General features: G+C 35.5%; 1 protein-coding gene across 1 annotated transcript in view; it reads right to left on the reverse strand.

Annotated features, from left to right (window-relative positions):
- Nucleotides 1-20434, reverse strand: part of LOC114058422 (ankyrin repeat and sterile alpha motif domain-containing protein 1B-like) — a 105659-nt gene that overhangs the window by 57337 nt on the left and 27888 nt on the right. The window contains exon 2 of the mRNA XM_027885770.1: nucleotides 1882-1962. Coding sequence (XP_027741571.1) covers nucleotides 1882-1962 — 81 coding nt within the window. The remainder of the gene's footprint in view (nucleotides 1-1881; nucleotides 1963-20434) is intronic.

The raw sequence follows: 20434 nt of genomic DNA on the forward strand, positions 1-20434 counted from the left end.
TTATGTTCTCACTTTTCCTAAAAAACTCCAAAATATCTCAGGTTCAACCTAATGTAAAGTGAGAAAAATTATAATCCCAAAATATTTAAAGAACAAGAACTTCCCCTAAGGGGGAAGATTCTTGTGTCAAAAGATTGTACATAGTTTTGATATTGAATTTCAAGTCTGAAATCTGAAATAGAGTGTGAAGTTATTTATTTGTATTGACTAACAAAATTAGAACCACCAGGTGTTTTTCCAATTCTCTTGCTGACAGTACTTGCATTGCAGCAGGAGTGATATGATGGCTTGGATAACAGGTCCTGAAACTTCATGATGTATTTCAGTTTACTTTAATATAACAGTTTCAGTGTTTATAAAGTAATAGTTTTAGTTTGCTGCGTAACTATTGGTTTGTTGTCAATATTAAACATACTAAACTCAGTTTTTATCTATTTAAAACCAGCAATCTTTGCAAGCTAACACTTCAGCTTTCGTCAGCCAAAAATGAGCCATAGCACAACAAGAAAACCATAAATTATGAACAAAAAGGCTGAGTTTAACAGACCATATTAAGGACTTAGACCTAATTCCATGGAAGTAAAAACATACTAATAGATGATTCTGATCTTCCTACAGAGCTCAAACTTTAGAAAATACACAGTATCTAATTAACCAGTATTTTAACTTCACATACTTATTTAGAAGCAGCATATCCTATATTCACCAAAAGATTAATCTTTCCTAAAGACAATATGCAGGTTTCTAGAATATAATTAAAGACACATCCTAAAGTATCTGTGAAAGAATGCAAAAATGGTGCCATGAAAAAATTAAACACATAATTATTATGTATATCTTATGGACAGTCCAAAATCACACTAAAGTTAGTTCAAGTCACTCTTAATTTCAGTTGTTTTTTGAGCAGCTCCTTATCTCCCACAGAAGAATTAAGTAAAGCTTTATGTTAATTTTTTTTTTTTTAGTGAAAATCCAGTCAGTGTTAATACCATCAATTTGCAAGCAGAATAGTTGGACTGTATTAAGTGGGGCAGCTCTTACCTTGATTACAATGGGGTCCATCCCACTAGAAATTTCTAGACTTCATTAATAACCTTTCTTTCTTGTTCTGCCTTAATAACAACATGCAGTTGGCAGAATAATACAATGGAGGTAATATGTAGCAAGGGGAAAATGTAACAGCAGAGGTAACATAGAACAAATAACAGGGTATAAAACAAAATGCCTAGCAAGTTTCCAGATTCTTTTCAATGCCTTAAATAGTTCCCCTGCACTGATGTGCCTGTGCAGCGTCCCTCAGTGGGGGTTTTGCATGCTTTCCCCTAAAATTGTTGAGATATGCATGTGGCAGCTTGGATGGACAGCAGCACCTTGGGAAAAGCTGTAAGGTCATTTTTTTTTTCTGCCTCCAAGTGAATAATTACTAAATATTCTTTTCATGTTACTTTTGCTTTGATAATGATTCATCTTTAATGTTCTTTTGTTTAACAAAATTGATTTCTTAAACGTTCAACATACTATATGTGTGTACATACACACAAAAGTATACTGCAAAATTTTCTCCTGCAATTTCCCAGCAACTAAAAGCACTAGAGCCACAACTAGTAACAATAATAAATTTACTCAAAATCGAGGAAGAATTTGGAAGAAAAAGTATATAATCAATAGCTTATAAACTGCATTTCCCATTTGTCATTACTATGTGCTGATACTGATGACAGCGTCAAAACATTTTATATTAATATATCCCATGGGAAATATGACTATTTCAGTAAGTCAAAGTTTGTCAACTTTCAGTGAAAACCTCAGTGTGATGTTGTATTTTTCTACATTACACAGCTAAATACCATTCTACATAAAAAACAAATGTGAGGTACTTACTTGTGTCCGTTTAAAGCTGCGTGATGTAAAGCAGTATAACCTGAACTGTCTGTGCAGTTTATGTTTGGTCCTCGCCAGATGCTGCAAATAAAGCAAAATTATGAAGTAAATTTTTTGCCTTGACAAGTACAGAAGTATCAGAAATCTGATGTACAAATAATCTAAAGATTTCTGCCACAAGTGTGATAAAAATTTAAGAGATTAATTACCATGAAAAAATATTAAATAGCAAATGTCATCTTGATATCAATATAATTTATTTATAAAAATAATTTTACACATTCATTTTTATAGTAGTCATGAACTTTATGTAGGGCAGTCTTAAAGACTAATGACTCTTCTGTCATTTCAATTAGATCTGTTCTCCCTCTATTACTCTGGTAATTACACTGAGGATATAATCTGATTTTGCACTACTTTTTCACAAGTATGTATTCATTGACTTTAGGTCAGTTAGTCTAGAATCAAACAAACATAAGATTTATGAGAAGCCCTTTAAAGGGGCAGTAAACGTATTCTTTCTGCTTGACTTGATATTTTAGCTCCCACTTTAACTAATTACATTTTTTTAATATATTAAATGTATATTTAAAATAAGTTAATTAAATTATGTTTCTTCTTTTTTGTTTTTCCTTTTGTTGTCTTTCTGTATTTTACAATCAGCTTCATTATACGTCTGGTGTAACCAGTTTCAGCACCTATTAGGGACTCTTCAAAAACCAGTAAAGGAGATATTTTGTTTCAGCGTTGAAAAATATGGCTGCTAATCTACCAAAACCAACAACAAAACCAAACACTGGACACTGGATAACAGAAGCATATTGAATATCCGCAGGTTTTTTTCCAAACTACTACATTTGAAACTAACTGTATCCTTTGTAGAAACAATTTATTCTGTATCACAGTTTCCAAGGGTTAGTATTAAAATTTCCAAGACACAAAATTATAAGCCCTGAATTACAATCTGTTTTCTTTAGTTTCTAATACTGTGTTAAACAATCATTGGCAAGCCACATTTTCGCTTCACTTTGCACCTTAGAATCAAGTGCTGTAGCTTAAAGAAAACAAGCTGAAGCAAACAGGTAAAAGGAGTTCTTCATATACTGACATTTTTCATTATCTACACGAACAAAATGACATGGTATGCTTAACATATGTTTTTTAAGAATTATATACTAAAGAATCTGTAATTTACTACCTATAAAATGGAATATATGTATATACACACACAGAGAGTATGGAATACTGATGTTAGACTGTACATCAATACACCTCTTTTTCACTGTGTGTGTTTGAATGATTCATTAGCTCATAAACTTAAGCAGTTGTTTTCCTGCAAGTAATACTGTGTGCATACAGAATTATTTGGGTGATACACTGTGTTCTGCAGTGAGCATAATTCTACATAATGCTAGGTATCTCACCTCTCCCTGCAATTTAATTTCTTGGAAGAACAGAATTGAATTATTTTCTTAGGTGCAAAGAAGAAAAAAATTAGGGAACCTTTTTTAAAAATCTCCTCAGACACTTACAGATGGTCTTTTCTACAGAAGGCAACTCCCAGATAAGAAAAGTCATTCTAATCTTTTTAATTAAAGGAAATTATTTTAATTTCTTGAAATAGTAAAAATTGAGTCCTCAAACTGATAGCTTCTCTGTAATAGACAGATGTGATTTGTACGACGAAGAAAAACTGTCTTTATCTATTGGAAGGAAAGAAGTTCTTATCTATTGATACTCTATAACCTGTCATGCTTTTGCATAATTTTTATTCATTATTTTCTTATTTATTGGATTATATTTCCATCACTTTATTTATATCACCTTGTAGGAGAATGAAGAAAAAAAAAAAGTGGTATAGAAAGTAGCATTTTAAATATTAAAAAAATACACTAACAACCAGAATAAAATTTACTTCGTTTTGCTAGCTTGATTGCTTTGGCTTACAGTTGTTAGGACTTGTCAGTTGGGTGTTTTTTTCAAAATGCAAGGGATCCATGAGTTCATACATTATTTATGATGCTCTGGGCATCATGAATAATATTTTTAAAAAGCATTTAAAAAATCAAATAAAAACTAAAAAAAAACCCACGCCACCCTCCCCCTCCCCCCCCACAAAAAAAAAAAAAAAATCTGCATTCTTTCTCCCCTATTAATCTAATTTAATTCATGCATTATTTAAAACATTATTGTACTTCCTGGGTCTGGTCTTAGGAAATAGTGTTCTAGTGAAACTATACTGATTAAAAAATAAAACAGTATTCTGAAACTTTATTAGTGAGTATATAAATGCACCTATGGGACAGCTCCTCAGGACACGCAGGTTGGGAGGTTGAGAGACAAAGGACAAAAGACAGTGAGTAAACCCTGATGACTCAGAGACACAAGACAGGATGGACAAACTAATCACTGTCAGCTTCCAAGCGGTACACAAATACATGCCCAAAATCACAGCTTGATTAACAAACTAAAGAACGCAACAAACACGAGCAGGACTCGGCTACAAGCACCTCTTTTCCCTCGGACCAGTGCAGAAATCCCCTCCTAGGCTGTCTTGCATTGCTACAGTATTGCAACATTATTTCCTACAAATGGAATGCAGGTCCAGCATACACAGGGCCTATTTATGCATTAGCAACTGAGAATCAAATTCAAATTGGACAGTCTGTGAATTCAAGTTCTTACACTCTAAATCTTCCAGATTCATCTAAAGCTCTTCTCTTGCAGTCGGATTACAGCGGGGCAAATGTCCAGTTGTATATTAGCTACATAAAAAGCATCTGACTTCAAAGAAGAGTAGAGTGGGGATTGAGAAAAATCCTAAAGAGCCCTTCATTGATATCATAAACACATACCGTTTGTGAAGAATTATCAAATATATTGATTTATCTGCATATTAAAACACCTGTGAAAGCAACACTAAGGAGAACCTGGCACAAAATAAACACCATTCAACCACCAGAAAAGAATACTTGTTGACAGAAGATTAGCAGCTCTTTAGAATACTGTTAATATTGAATGTTCTCAAAAACATGTTTTTCTAATACTTTGATGCAGTCAATAATCAAACTTCTTAAATTGGCATGCATTAGTCAGTTAGGAATTTGTTTTCCTATGTACATCAGTAAATTAGGAAAATCTTCCTATCACTTATTGAATTTTAAGAAAGTAACTGAATCTAATTTTTGTGCAGAAAATTAATTTTTATTCAACAATTAATTAAAACATGATTATCAATTAGTTTCTTCCATTTCATCTTGCCAAAGTAAGGTACAAAGAAACTGAAGTCTGTTATGCTATTTACATTATTGCCAAAAGCAGAGATCTCCTTCTTACAGTCTGCTCTCACTATGGACAAGGAATACTGACCTTTTGAACTGACATCAAATATTAACTGAAAATACTCTTTACTTGGCAAGAAAATTAGCATTTTTTTTATGAGCTGAAGATAATTACATATAAAGAGTAGTATTTCAAATGAAACATGAAAATAACAGACTAAAAAAAAAGATGATTAGTTTATTTATTTTTTATTTTGCTAGACTTTTTGCCACATGGAAAGAAATAATTGTGAAGTGGCTGTTGTTAAACACATAAAAAAACAAAAGCAAGGAAATCAAAAGTTAATTCAACTAATCATCACACAGGCACACTCTCCATCAACAGTGTAAGAACTATGCATGCAAGATATGCATAATTTTTCCATCGCATTTCCTCTTTGTTCATATACCTTCATCATATTATTTCATTATCATTATAATATGTCATCGCTATTTAGTTATCCATGAACTAATACTTCTGCTCTTTATATGGTAGTTTTGCTAAGGTGAAAGGAAAATATTTTTGGTAACCAACGATAAAAGTCTTTAAAAGCCTTAGAAAGCTGCCTGATGACTGTCTGTCTACCCACTGGTTTTACTAAGCCTTCTCTGAAAACTGACTTTGGAATTTATTTATTCTCTGAAATGAAGGAGCAAGGAGGAGGATGACACTGGATGGAATCAGTTGCTCCAGAGAAGATTGAAAAAGCATGGTGTTCAAGCCTGCATACTTTAGGGTCTAAACCCTGTTGAGGCCTGAGAGGCTCACATAGCCTGGTCCTCACCCTTCCCACTCCTCACCTTCTCTCCTAGGTCCTCAGTACTTTTGGAAGCTCTTCCTAGAGACACCCTGGCTCTTCAGTTCAACAGAAGCAGTGAATCTAATCTTGCCCAGTCAGTTTTAATAGCGGGAAATTTTAAGCTTTGTTCTCTTTCCATTGATGTCGGTGGCAAACATCAACCAGATATATCTAGTTTCCTTATTGTTCCTCTGTTCCATGGAATAAATACCTATTACAGGAACTTGTGTTGTTCTTTATATTACAGGGAACTTGTGGAGGGCCAAAATCTTCCAAAATTTCCATGTTTACTGTTAATCCGACAGAAATACATTGGCTAAAGTTATTTGAGCCCACAGCCAGGCCATTGTATTCATTAGTGCTCTGCCTACATTCATACACATGTTCAGTTGTGTCAGCTGAACTTATACAAAGTACATGGACAATTTTACAGAGAATTTTTGAAAATGCAAACTTTTATACAATAATATGTATCGTCATTCAGACACACAACAATAATGGTACTTACGGTGAATACCAGAAAAATAGCTCCCATTCTCTATTTTATGCAAAAGTATACCAAATGGACAACTATCTTGCTCTAACCTATACAAATTGATATTGTTACTTATCAAATATAGAAGAGTATCATTTTAGTAAATGTGGTACGAGAACTACAGGTATAGGCTATATTCCATAAGCTTAGCATGGGAACATAAAACTACTGTTGGATGAAGGCATTACAGGTAAATGGAGGTAATTAAATTCACTCTTCTTTGGCAATGAAGACTTCCAGAGCTAAAGGAAATTCTCCCATGTACCACATGTGTAAGATACAAAGATTCTGCTCAGGTATTTCAATTCCCTTACCATCAAGGAATTACAGACATGGAAACTTGAAGAACTAGTCAGGACAAGCTAAGAAAGGAGCATATATATTGGATTCATACCAAGGAGCATATTTGATCCCTTATTAGAGGGATACAGTAGACATTCACAACACAGTACTTCTAAGGTGTCTATCTCTGATTCTATGCATCTCTGAAAGGCAGAGAAGGTTTCTTCGACTCAGCTGTTGTGGAAGCCTCCAGTACACATATAATTCCTTTTGAATGTTAACTGGGAACAGAAATGTGAAGAGAAATTAGAAAGAGTCAATCATTTCCATTTAGTATACCTAAGTCATGAGAATCAATAGCTACCTAATAATCTTCATCTTAATAGAACATTCCTGTTATGATTGAATTCAGAACCTTGTTTTGCTTTTGAAAACCTGCCTAAGGAATTACATGTGCAGTAACAGTAATATCCATAAAGACAGATATCAAGCAGTAAAAAAAAGGAAAAAATTCATAAACTCATGTTATGAATTTAGCTACTATTATTTTTTCTGTGTATCATGCTTCTTTCCTATATGAAAAGCTACAACAAGAGTGGGTTAGAAAGAGATCTTTTTCCAAATATACAAACAGCAGGATCAACACTTAAAGGGATAAGTAAAAGGGGGAACTTAAGTCGTAAGAAAGGGTAATTTAAAAAAGCATGTGGAAGAACGGCACATGTCCAAGAAGGTCAGACTCAAAATCCAGTATCTCACCACTAATTATTATTTTTCAAGTTTTGTAAAATAGCACTGCTAAATGAGTACTGATAGACTTAACTGACTACACCTGCCCACAAAATTTGGCGCAGGGTGGAAGCATTTAGAACTACACAAATAACCTTAATGTCAAATAGATAGCCTAATATACTTGCCCACTACTGCTCTCACTGTTACCAACTGCATTTTTGTTTGGAGAATGACAAGACTCGTACAGTTATTAGTCCAATCTGCCATCCACAGTTTCTCCAGTGGAAAGAACTATGAAAAGCTTGATTATAAAGTAGAGACGTTCAGTGTGTGGTTGAAGAAAGGCAGAATACCAGACACAGAGATACCTAAGTCCTGGATATCCAGAATACCTTCAGACATAATGAGTCTTGCAAAGCTCAGGATAAAAGAACTGCAACTGAAAGAAAAAGAAAAGATCCTACAAAAGCATATTTTGATAGATTTAGGACTTAAGAAGCAACCTGAAAGGAACTTCTGAAATTCTAAAACCTTTATACGAGGACGTTACTATTGTGAAGTACCCAAAGAACAGGCCTGAATGGTATTGAGACAATTGGAAACTATACAAATTTTTATACACCTGTTAAATTATGAGATAGACAGCTCCCAAGTATATCCACAAAGGAACACAAAGAGGTAACAGCAAGGAGGAGAATCAAGTAATACCCTGGCCCAGCTACTCTGAAGTTCATCACTGATGTGTCATTAGTACACTAAAGGGCCATCTCTACAAGTCCAGCAGAGAACAGCAGTACAACAGCAGGCAAAGACACACCTTGTTGGGCTCCCTCTCAGAACCGTACTGTCAGAGCCTCCACTCCACTGTCCTGGGGTGACACACATCAACATGAAGAAATGATGGGGAACGCTTCAGGCTGAGAGAGATTATATTATTAAATTTATATATATTAAATTCTGTTTCAATTTTCCTGGGTGAGAGCCTCTATTCTGTGTCCACGTATGAGGGTCAAACTACCAGCAACTGGGTCAGATGATGGCTGAGATCATGTGTTTGTCTTGCCAGACACTGGAGCAAATGAGAGACCATGGGTCAGAGGACCTGTGTGTGCCCATGGAGCCTGCAACTGTAGTGTAGGTGTGTGAGACAGCATATGACTGCTAATGAAGATCAAGCTGGATCAGCCAGCAAGCAGGTGAAGTAGCCTGGGAGCCAGCTGTGTGGCAGCATGTGTCTGAGGTTGAGACTGTGCAAGGAGCTGATGTCATATGAGACCAGGGTGAAAGTTAAATTTTAATAACCAAAAGATAACCAGCAGACTTCTGCAGAAGTCTGTATCAAAAATACTAGAGAAACTAGTGGTCTAGTATGGCTGACACAGGCCACTGGGAGGGGTGTTCTAGAAGTCTGCAGATTGGACAGTCTGTGCACGTCTAACTGCATGCAAATTTAGGTATGTTCAGTTTGAGAAAGAATCTATCTAGAAAAACATGTTGATGAGCACTCAGTTTCTCCATTTAATAACTCTATATGGTAAAAACCAAATAGACTAAACCTGAACAAAATTCAAGTGAACTAGTTTAAATGAATTAGAACTCTGATAACTTGAAGCTAGAATAAATGTCCTTTGAAGGTATACAATTTTATTCTGACAGTCTTAATAGTTATATCAGTTTAAATGTTGCAAAAAATCAGTTGATATGCAAATATGCAAAGGAAAACCACACTGACTTCGTGATGATGTCAGACAAAGGAACAGACAATCAATTAGTCACAGCCTATTTAAAAAATCTGTCATATATAAGGTCACTTTGCATTTGACCTTCATCTAACCAGTTTAGCTTCTTCATTCTTTATGAATTACTCATTTGAAAGTACACTGGCTGAGGACACCGCATAATACCGTGGTTATATTCAGAAAGCAGTATGTTCCTGACTAGTACTGGTTAGCTTTGCCTTATATTTACAGTCAAGACCAATTTGCCTAGAGTGGTTAGAAGACAGAAAGCTTTCATCAGCTATGACAGCAGAGTTCCTCTGTATTCCATTTGTCTAGAGGGACAAGCTGGCTTTTTGCTTAATTCACAAAGAACCATAGTAACTCCAGCTTGTCAATGATGAGTCAGACAGATCTTTGGATTCACTCCAGAGTTCTGTCCTTGAGAACCCAGTCATCCCAACAGGAAAAAATGTTACCTTTTATTTGACATCATCCTGCACAAGAAAACTTAAGAACTGCTACTAAATTATGAAAATATTTGGTCCAAAACCAGATCAGCAGGCAGTACCTTTACTAAGTAAAGTCATTCATGTTTAGGCAATGTGAATCATATTCTAAAACCATTGCCAATGATATCTCTATATATGATGTTATGTGATCTGAGCAATCTAGAGGGATGCCATACGGCTAATGCTGGAAATTAGTGCATTAGACTAACTGTTCCTTCGCAGGGCAACTCCACACTCTTTGTATCATGAGCTCTTCCCAGACAACTACTATTTAGTGACATTATATAAATAATCATTATTTTCCTGTAAGCCCCACAGAAGCGGATCTTCTGAAGGGTTGTGAAAGCCCTTGCATACCTCATGACTTGTAAGTGCATTATGTTGAGGAAGGTGATTGTCCTGGACTACTCTGCACTGGTGTGGCCTCAGCTCGAGTCCTGTGTGCAGTTTTGGGCACCACAGTATAAGAAAGATATTAAGCTGTTAGAGTGTCCAAAGGAGGGCAGTGAAATGGTGAAGGGCCTTGAGGGGAAGCCATATGAGGGGCAGCTGAAGTCACTTGGTCTGTTCAGACTGGAGGAGGCTGAGGGGAGACCTCATTGCAGTCTACAACTTCCTCGTGAGAGGAAGAGGAGGGGCAGGCACTGCCCACCAGCGATAGGATGTGAGGGAATGGCATGACGTTGAGTCAAGGGACAGGTACGCTGGACATTAGGAAAAGGTTTTTCACCCAGAGGGTGGCTGGGCACCAAAATAGGCTCCCAAGGGAAGTGGTCACAGCACCAAGCCTGACAGGGTTAAAGATGCATTTGGATGATACTCTCAAGGCACACTGTGTAACTTTCAGGGATGGTCATGTGCAGGGCCAGGAGTTGGACTTCATAGATCCTTGAGAGTCCCTTTCAACTCAGCATGTTCTATTTTTTTTTATGATTTTACAATTCTATACACTTACATGAATATACCTATGAACAATGAAGTATATATACATCAGTATTTTCTTTTTATCAGAAACGAACTGAAGCAAAGTCCTATTTCTCTTTCTCTCAAGAATACAGATATAATGACATATTTTGTTAGGAGAGATATTCCCTTAGCCATCTTTTTTTCTAATTCAACTGACCTTGAATCTTTAGTGAAAAAAGTTGAAGAGAGTTTTTTCCACAGTACATTTCTGGAGATCCAACACAGTATTCCCATCCATCATAAATTCATGGTGTTTGCAATTTTAAACACATTCTTATCGCAGACAGGCAAAGTCAATATTTACTATAAAAGGAGATTTTAAAACTTCTAAATGATTAACTATGCATCCTGGAACACTTAGTGACATTTGTTTAAGTGGAATAAAAATTCCTGAAGCTCTTGCAATGAAAGCAGCACTGGGAAGACAAACAATATATATAAAAAAATTTTTAATATGGATGCTGTTAAATCTATGACCTCATTTCAGTATTAAAGATTGTTCATCCTAGAAACCAACCTGAGATGAGACTCTTTGTTATCGCTCTAGGACACACAGAACAGAGCTTGCTATATATAGAGTCTGCAATTCAGCTGGCTTTAATACCTTGCCCTTCCTCATCTGGGTTTCCTCAAAAGTAGAGTAATTCTATCAGACACCAGCAAAATAGACACCAGAAAAAAATACAAGAAATGGAGAGGACTCCATTTCCTCATGATTCTTGAAGGCCATCTCACATCTCATTCTCAATTTATGGTGAGATTTGAAAAGGAGATTCCAAAATCAACCTATAGTAGTATTAATCCCTGCATTAATTAAATCAATCACTAGCTTTCTTGACATACGAGAATGTTAAAATTGTAAGAGTCTCACATCTTGTGTTTGCATGAACATGGTATTAAATCAGTCATCCATATGATTCTGCATATTCTCAATTCAAAGTTTCCGTATCTTCATCTCATAAGAGCACCGGTATTCTGAGATATTAAGGCTCTTGAAGTCTATCAGTGACCTACAACATATGTAGAACATATACACAACATTTGTGCTTTCGAGCAGAATACTTTCTCAATTATTCAGACTCCATAGCCCTAAGCAGACAATGAGCAAGGCAGAGAACATCAGAAGCCTGCAAGAGTGCATTTTTGCAAGATATAAGGTAATTGAAAGTAACCTTGATGAAAATGAATTCAAAAAAGTACTAAACCCCTTTCCTATCCATAACATAAAATATTAAACAATTTGAGTCTGTTCTCTGGAGAAACACAGTTTTAAAGCAGAGGTACATTTATTGTGTTTGCTAGAATGCTAGCATGAAGTATCTGCATGCTGCCTGCTCCATCCAAATGCTGACACTCATTCTTTCCATCAGCATGGTATTAAATTTGTTAACAAGAACACAACCTAGAAAAGACATGTGAAAGACAAATATAGATATGACAAATATATGATAGAAATTACATTTACTGCACAGAAAAAAAATTAGCACCTGTTCAGATTACATCAATATTTCTTTCTGCTCTTAAATGGATTAACAAGTTAAATAAGGAAGTCAATCACTGTGAAATTAGCTACTGCAGAAAGTACAACTGGGCAAAATCAAGCCACTGATTAGGTTTTCTCAGAGCCATAAACTGAATGGTGGCTGTATCAAGACATACCGAAAACCTCAAATACAATTTTTGCAACACCTAATCTCTTAACACATAGAGCTATTACAATGTGATATGTTCGAATGTTTTTGGCATAGTATAGAAAAGTATAGGAAATAGCATAGGAAAGATACTGGATGAAGCTGTTGTCTGGTACAAAAATTACCAAATCAGAAAGTGTTATTAACTGAGGACAGTTTGAGCATAAATCCTCTACCCTGTGCTCAAGCTAATTGGTACAATACGACAAAAAAAAAGCTTTCCAACAATAAAAACACATAATTAATGTCTTAATTTCAGTAACATGTCATGTTTGAAATAAATAATATCAAAACAGAAGTGTGCTATTGAGCACACATTTCATTTGCTGTGCTTTGCCAACAGAGGTCAGAATTACCTCAGCAGCATCCAAAGCATTACTGTGATCATAACTGAGAATACTTTTATCACTACAAAATTACTTCCACAAAGACAAACAACATACTTCAACTAGAGAGGATGAAGTTTCACACCTACATATTACAAAGGTCTTCCAAACTTTTTGGGTATGTAACAGCAATTTACTCACTTAAAATTTCCAGAACACTGATACTGAAATAACTGCAAAGGTCATATTCATCACATCACTGACAAAATACTTAGTAAGATAGAGTAGTAATCACTTAGGTCACCAAGAAAAAAATAAAGTCATCAAACACGATGTCTTTTCTTGGAAAAAATAATTTATGACACACAGCTTAGAAGGCAAAATGCAATTACAGTAAGAATATTCAGAAAATTGCAGTCTATTTATGTTAGAATTCCCTGTTTAAATCCATTAGAAGTTATTGTTTCTATTCTACTTAAAAGCCTTATGAAATGTAGAAATTAAATCCAAGACTAAGAGGTTTAAATGACACAGAAGCTTCTACAATAAAAGGAAGATCTGGCTGATGAGAACAATAACCCATCACTTATTTCTAGATGCATCTAAAGTGAACACTGTGTTTTATAATTTTACAAAAACAATTAAACACTAACAAAGAAACATTCTTTTTACTTTAAATAGCTTTACTGTTGCATATTTTCTAAAAAATGAACCTGCCACTTACTCCGTAAGTAGAAAACTGCAGCTCTGTGAAATACAAACTTTTCAGCAATATTAAAATAAAAATGCTAAATTTGGGGAAAAATATTTCAAGAATGTTAACTGAATTATCTTGGCATCTTTGTGCTCCTTTAAAAAGAACTGATAGGATACTCCACAAAATCTGTTTTGGCAAATACGTTTATGTAAAATATATTATAGGACTCTGCTATAAGAGGAATAATTTAAGGTTTTTTTCTGAACTGCCTGTTTGGCAAGAGATATCTGGAGAACCCAAAACTGGGTGCCAGTATTCCTCCCAATACGACAGATTTTTAAAGACATTGGAGAGGAAATCCCAGTTCCACAATAAGACACCATGCAAAGTAATTCATCGCAGCTCTCTAATCTAATATCAGCACTACAGTACCTGCAGGACTCCTGAAACAATTACTATGATTTGTTCAGCTGTTTTTAATGCAAATGGTGTTCCTAAATCTTTATATAATATAGCAGTAGAAGAACAATCTCTGACTGAATACTTTAGGTACTAAACTAAACATAACATGCAAGGATAGACTGGCCTACAAGAAAAAAGAGGGAGTTGATACACCATGTGTGGATAGCAGATTCCATCTTTCTTTCCTTTATTGCACACATAAAGCATATTTATTCTGTTGGTTTACATTAAAAGTCATATATTTGCAGAGAGAAAGTGATCTTTGTGAAATCTCTAGAAAGGTGTAGGCTTTCAGAAAATGATGGAGATGGAAGGCCTGTGACACACATAAGGGCTAGGTTCTCTAGAAGCTTCTTAATATTAACTATTAAAAGAATCCAGACCCCCAAACCCCTGAAAGACAGACCCCAATTGAATTTACCTAATACTGAATTCACTTTAAATTTCAATTATCTTTATCTTGGAAAGAAGGATCTTTTTCTACATCTCATTCTAAGGACACTTTTAACAAGTAGATTTGATAGTTAATTCGATCTTGACAGTAAGATTATTGAGTTAAATGATGAAACAACCATTTCACCAGAGTGAACACAGGGTGCACAATCTGATTTCCAGCAGTAAGAAGAGGGACATTTTCCTCCCAAGTGCTGAAGCCTGGCCAAAACTACACTTGTCATATTTAGAGTCATATTAGAAAATACTTATATATCCTTCTAGTGGAAATAAATTTAAGAAGTGGCCAAGGCTTCACCCACAAAAGTATTAAACTGATCTGATACTTTGTTCAGGTCAGCTTTACTGAATAGCTGGATACCCATCAAGAACTACAGAAAAAGAGATTCATTCCTCAAATTGCTCTGCTCAGGCCTGACTAGTTGGTGGCTCATGGCTGGCTTCCCTCAGTCCCACTATCCAAGCAAAGAACCTCATTCTGACGTATCTTAAGTTAATGCAATTCCAGGAACATTTGTTTCCCAGTGTAAGGGGGTTGTAGTAAAAGGTAAACGTTTGAAAACCATCTAGTTACTAGAATAGCCATCTCTTCTGTATTTTCAAGAAGCCAGCTGTAAAGAGTGAAAAGCAATCTGAAGGAACTTGGCATCTTAAAAGACGAGAGCTCATCCCAAATTTATATGAAAGACCTCAGTTGACAACAAACTTACAATTAAAAAAAAGATTGTACCACAGCATTACTGATAACTGAGACACTGAATTAATTGGGAGTACATTACTAGCATAGAGATTCTATACAGCCATGATTCCATACAGACTTTGATCATGTCAGTTCAGATTAGACTGAATGCACAGAGAATATGTAAATATTTTCAATAAAAGAATATTCAAGCAAAGCTGAAAGGTTAATTTCTCCTTGGGCACAGAAATAGAATACCAGGATGCAGTTTCTGGTTGTAGAAATTTTAAAATTATACCAAATCTACAAAGCCAGAGACAAAACTTCTGAATTTTTTTTGTAAAACAGAAAACTTTACCACTTCAATAACCAATGAAGGACTAGGTTTTCATTACAGTGAAATACAAATTTTAACCTAGTTGATTACATAGTTTTGCCACATAGAAGAGAGAAATTTAAGAACAGAGCAGGGCATGAAATTATTTCAGAACAGCTTGGAGGCTTTTTTAAATGACAGAATGAGTTTTACAACTTCAGTTTTGTAGCCACTACAGTTACAAAAATCTTAAAGTAAAACTGATACAGGATTGCCTTTTTAAGTTTGCAAATAGAAACTGTTTTTTGGCTTTCCTACATCCCACAGTGACTCTGAATAACCTAAAATCTGTAACAAATTCTCCAGATAATCATGTTTAGACAGTAGAGTTTTGTGTACTTGTCTTCCATGTAACAGAGGCACAATTTTTTCAGTCCTCATTTTGATTTGCAAAATGGCAGTAGACAATCTGGGATCTAGAATGTTTATATACTGTTGAGATCAAAATTACCTCACTCTGCTTAGCTCCCAGAAAACATATCGTGGGTTGTATGCAGGTGAGTACTCTCCATTTTGCCAGACTCTGAATGCCATGGCAGTTCTCTTATCCCTTCCAGTTTGAACCACCTAGGAACTCAGGCTGCAGGAGCAATAGTAAATTAAATGTTTGGAACTATTTTCTGGCATTGAGGTCCTACTGGCATAGAATGCTCCACACCTACACTACTCAAACCTCACCAACAGGATAGTTGCATCTGGATTGTCTATGAGGCCCTAGGCACATACTAATTCTTCAGCTGTGCCTGGTAGCTCATTCTCTGGGACAATGCCACATGGCACGTTCCAGTACCCAGAAACATTCCCTGGCACACTGAAGTTAGATGTGGCTTCACACTCCTGTCACAAGCTTGGCAGAAGCCTGTCTCTCAACAACAGCATTTAAAAGCTTAGAGGATACAAGAACACCACTGTTTGAGTCTGGGTCCAGACAGAGGATGATGAGCATCTGTCCATGGTTCATGTCTGTGCTTTTTGCCTTTGATTCTCCCAGCAGAGGGCACAGAAGGGGGGAATGCTGGTACACTGACCTCACCTCCTTTTTTGCCCTTTGCTTGACTCCAGGATAGAGGGTAAGGGGAAGGAAAGTTGTAGATGTGAATACTCCAAACAATACACTGCTACTGTTAAGTTAAATCCTTTGCTTCTTTTCTCCTTCTTCACGTGCACACTCACATTGACGAAAATTCCTAGCAGAGCATCCCTAATTGCACGTACTACCCACAAGGAAGTCTAGGAGTCTCATTCTGCTAACAAGCTAAGAAAGGAATCCACAATGGACTCAGAGTGACCTTATTCAGGGAGAAGATTGCTAATGAATCTTCTTAACTTTTAGGCATGAATCTCCTCAACTTTTTAGCAGAAAGAGCACCTACCAAAAAAAAGCAGTTCAGAAAATGGTTCAGAAAAGACAAGGTAGGCATAGACCTGAAAAATTTTCACATGAAGAAATACCTAAATTTAAGTTCTATAAACAGGGGCTCTTGGAAATAAACGCCCATACAAATTGTAAGGAGGAAGTCAGAAGTGACTAGGTGGGAAAAAAGAATTAATCTCACCAGTATAAAATGAGTTGAAATTATGGGCAGCCAAATCCCTAACCAGACCGGCAGATTTCTCACTTCTGACTTTCCAGTCATCACATATCAAGAAGAAAGAAACCTTCTTAGGTGAAAGGGACCTAGTTAAATACTGTAAATTTGTCCCACTTATCAGAGATGGTATTTTCCATAATTAATTAGATGGTCTCTCCAGAAGGAAGAACAAGTTTCTCTCTTGTGAGAACAGGTCAAGGATGAAAGTTAGAATTGGATATCCAGACCCATGATGAAGCATATCCTGGAACTAGGCACTTCCATAGTCCCAGGCTGTCACACTGTCTCTGCAAATCCCCGAAAAAAATGGAAAAGAAATGAAAGAATCAATCAGGGAATTTAAACAGAGAAGAAGGAGACTCCAAGGCCTTACCACAGTTAAAGCAGGGCAGGAGACACTTTCTATTGATCTCTGAGACAAAACAGCAGCTTTTAGAAGGCTGAGGTCATAAGATCAAATTACAGAATGTTACCCTAAATTGCCCACTCACAGTTCACAAGCCTAAAGTAGGTCAAATCGTCTGATCGTGTATTCAGAGCTTCTAGGAATTCAAATCTTAGACTGGATATACTGATCTGAAAGATTAGCCAGCTCCCAGTATGGCAGATAGAATTTCGTATCTCCTTGTTTATGTATCACATTGTGGCACAGCATCACAGTGATGATAAAAAGGCACTCCAGTCCACTTGAGAATGAGAAACTGTCACTGAAGAGTCACGAAAAGTCTGAACTGTAGGTTTATATACTGGAATTGTTTATAACCAATTTTAAGTAAAGGGTATTTCTCACAGATAAATTAAATTGCGTTAAAAAGTATCTTACAAAACCAAGAGAAACAAATTACTCCTGTCAATATGAACATAAAATAGTATTGAATTTTATCATTTGAACTCTTCTTTAAGTTCAAGATGGACTCTGTTTTCTTTCAAATTTGAAATTAGATGGTTTACCATTGATTTCTTATGTCACAAAAATGGAACTGATTCCTCGGCCACTGTCACACAAAGTTGAAGGAAAATGGAAATGGTTCTGTACAATAATGGGGCTCGGAGGAGACACTAAAGTGGATGTTTTAACCAATGTCACTACAAAGATATGCAATAAAAGTAGAGTCCTCCTATTCTAAACATAAACATACATTTGATAAATTCAAAGTGAATTCTATAATTATTTCTCCCTATTTTGGGGGGGAGGGGGGACAGATATGACAGATTCTTAGTCTACTAGCCATATAGAAGCATTTTGTGCTTCAAACATTGTTGGCAGTTTGGCTTGTGCGCAGAACCACAAGGGAATCTTATTCTTCAGTGTCCTTCCTCATATAGCCAAACTGTCAGCAAAGTTTGTAGCACAGATGTGTATTTCCCTGACCCCATGCACTAAACACCAAAATTTCATGAGGTCTTCTTGATATGGCATTTTCCTAGTGCTGATATGTTGTACATTGTGAGCTTTGTAATAATGAGACAAGTTTTCATGCATTTAACCTAGGGGATCATCCATTTAATATCATAATGGCCTAAAAAACTCCAGTCTTAACATTTTTGGCATTGATAACTAGAAACTGGAAGTACTCATACCTCTTCTTTTGGACACAGTAAGTACAGTATTCTCAGCCTCAGCATTAAGAAGTGTTATGGTAAGTTCAGAATTCTTACTGCTTTTCTCCAGTATCCTCTATATGCTGCAACTGCTCAGAGAAGCTGATAAGAGGACATCACTGTCCTGACCACCATGCATGTTAGAAACATGTTCCTAAAGACTCCTGATTTCTTTTTCCCAAACTGTGAAGAGTTCAAAAAAGTGGTGTCACTACTTGGTTCTAATGAAAGAGATCTAGCAGAAAGTGCTGAAGCTTTTACAGTTCTCCCTTCCCTTCTGATGACTCGAAGCCCTGAAAAGTATATAATGGATACAAACTAAAATACTTTAAAAAGTAAATGCAATCAATGCTGTGTATTAGAAAGGAAGAAAGAAATCAGAATTTATTTGAACTGAGCTCCTACTAGTTCAATCCTGTAATTAAAAGCCTTAAAAGATCACAGACTTGCTAGCTGGCTGTACCATCTTCTTTACACTTGTACATGGTGGATGTACGGAATTACAGACACTGCTTGTCAAGGAGTTCTGATTTCAGCTGCATGGACATATGTGTTCAGAAATCAATCAACCACAAACTTGTGGTCCATCACAGAATCAAAAATAATAAGTAGAACTCAAGTTAGTTACAGTATAAAAGTCGTATTATTTTGTTATTATTTTTTTACGCTTTCTACATGGTGAAATAAAAGAAGTATACAGTTCTAAACTTAGACCCCAAGCCATGGATCTCAAATGAAATATACAAGAACAACAATAATACATATACATACAATCCACAGTTAGAAACTACATATCACTTGGCACACTGTATGATGTAACCTTATTTTACATTGAAATAATTTTAAATATAGTTATTGCTATAAGCAAAGGCAGACATATGCAAACACAGGATAAAAATAATCTTCTAAATGCAACGTACTGTGGAGGGTTTTGTAAATAAGAAATATATGCACATAGTATGATTATTCACTTCTTCCCAAGGCCATTTCCCTTCTCTGGAAATTGTTTTCATACTTAGACACTGAGCTACATCAAGCAGAACACATATTTGTAATGTATCTGAGGAAAAAAGTTTCATACTCTCCAAAAGAAAATATGTGGATTTTATCTTTACAAAGGTGAATATTTAAAGTCTTACTAAACTGAACACAACCTAAGTGTTGAATGAATAAGATATTATACCAAAGTCAACATAGTTACTATCAAATCATCATCAATATTTCAGCATTGTAAAGACAGCAATATAAAATTAGTTTTTACTACAACATTTGGTACTATACTATAAAACATAAATTATGTATAAAATATTTTGAAGTCAAATGAGCGAAGTTACTTTGTCAATAATTCAGGCAATACAAGAACAGCAATTCCCCATGTAGAAGTGCTTCCAGCAGCATTTGGTTCTACTTTTATTGGTTCTATTACTATTTCTTTATTCTTGTAGGTAAGATGAAAATATAAAATGAGGGTAAGTTATAGCTGTATAATACATGAATAAAACACATTTTTTTTTCTCTGATATTTTACTGAATTCTTTTATGTGAAGAGATAAAGCTGCTTTAAATAAAGCTATCTTTTCAGGATAAAAGAAATCAAAATAAAAACATTTTACAAATTTAAGTCAAACCATCGGCACAGTTACTTTCCAATTGTTACTGAAAGAAAAAATAATTTAACTTCCAAAACCAAGGGACTGGAGTATCTTTCGTAAGAGTAGAAGCTGAGACTTCTGGCACTGTTTAGGTTAGAAAAGGTTTGGGGAGGATCTCATCAGAAAGTATCTGCAGAATGTAGAGAAGACAAAGCCAA

This window comes from Empidonax traillii, unplaced genomic scaffold, assembly GCF_003031625.1.
Source record: "Empidonax traillii isolate 1590-97213 ecotype Southwest subspecies unplaced genomic scaffold, ASM303162v1 scaffold172:size1107868, whole genome shotgun sequence".
Taxonomy (NCBI): Eukaryota; Metazoa; Chordata; class Aves; order Passeriformes; family Tyrannidae; genus Empidonax; species Empidonax traillii.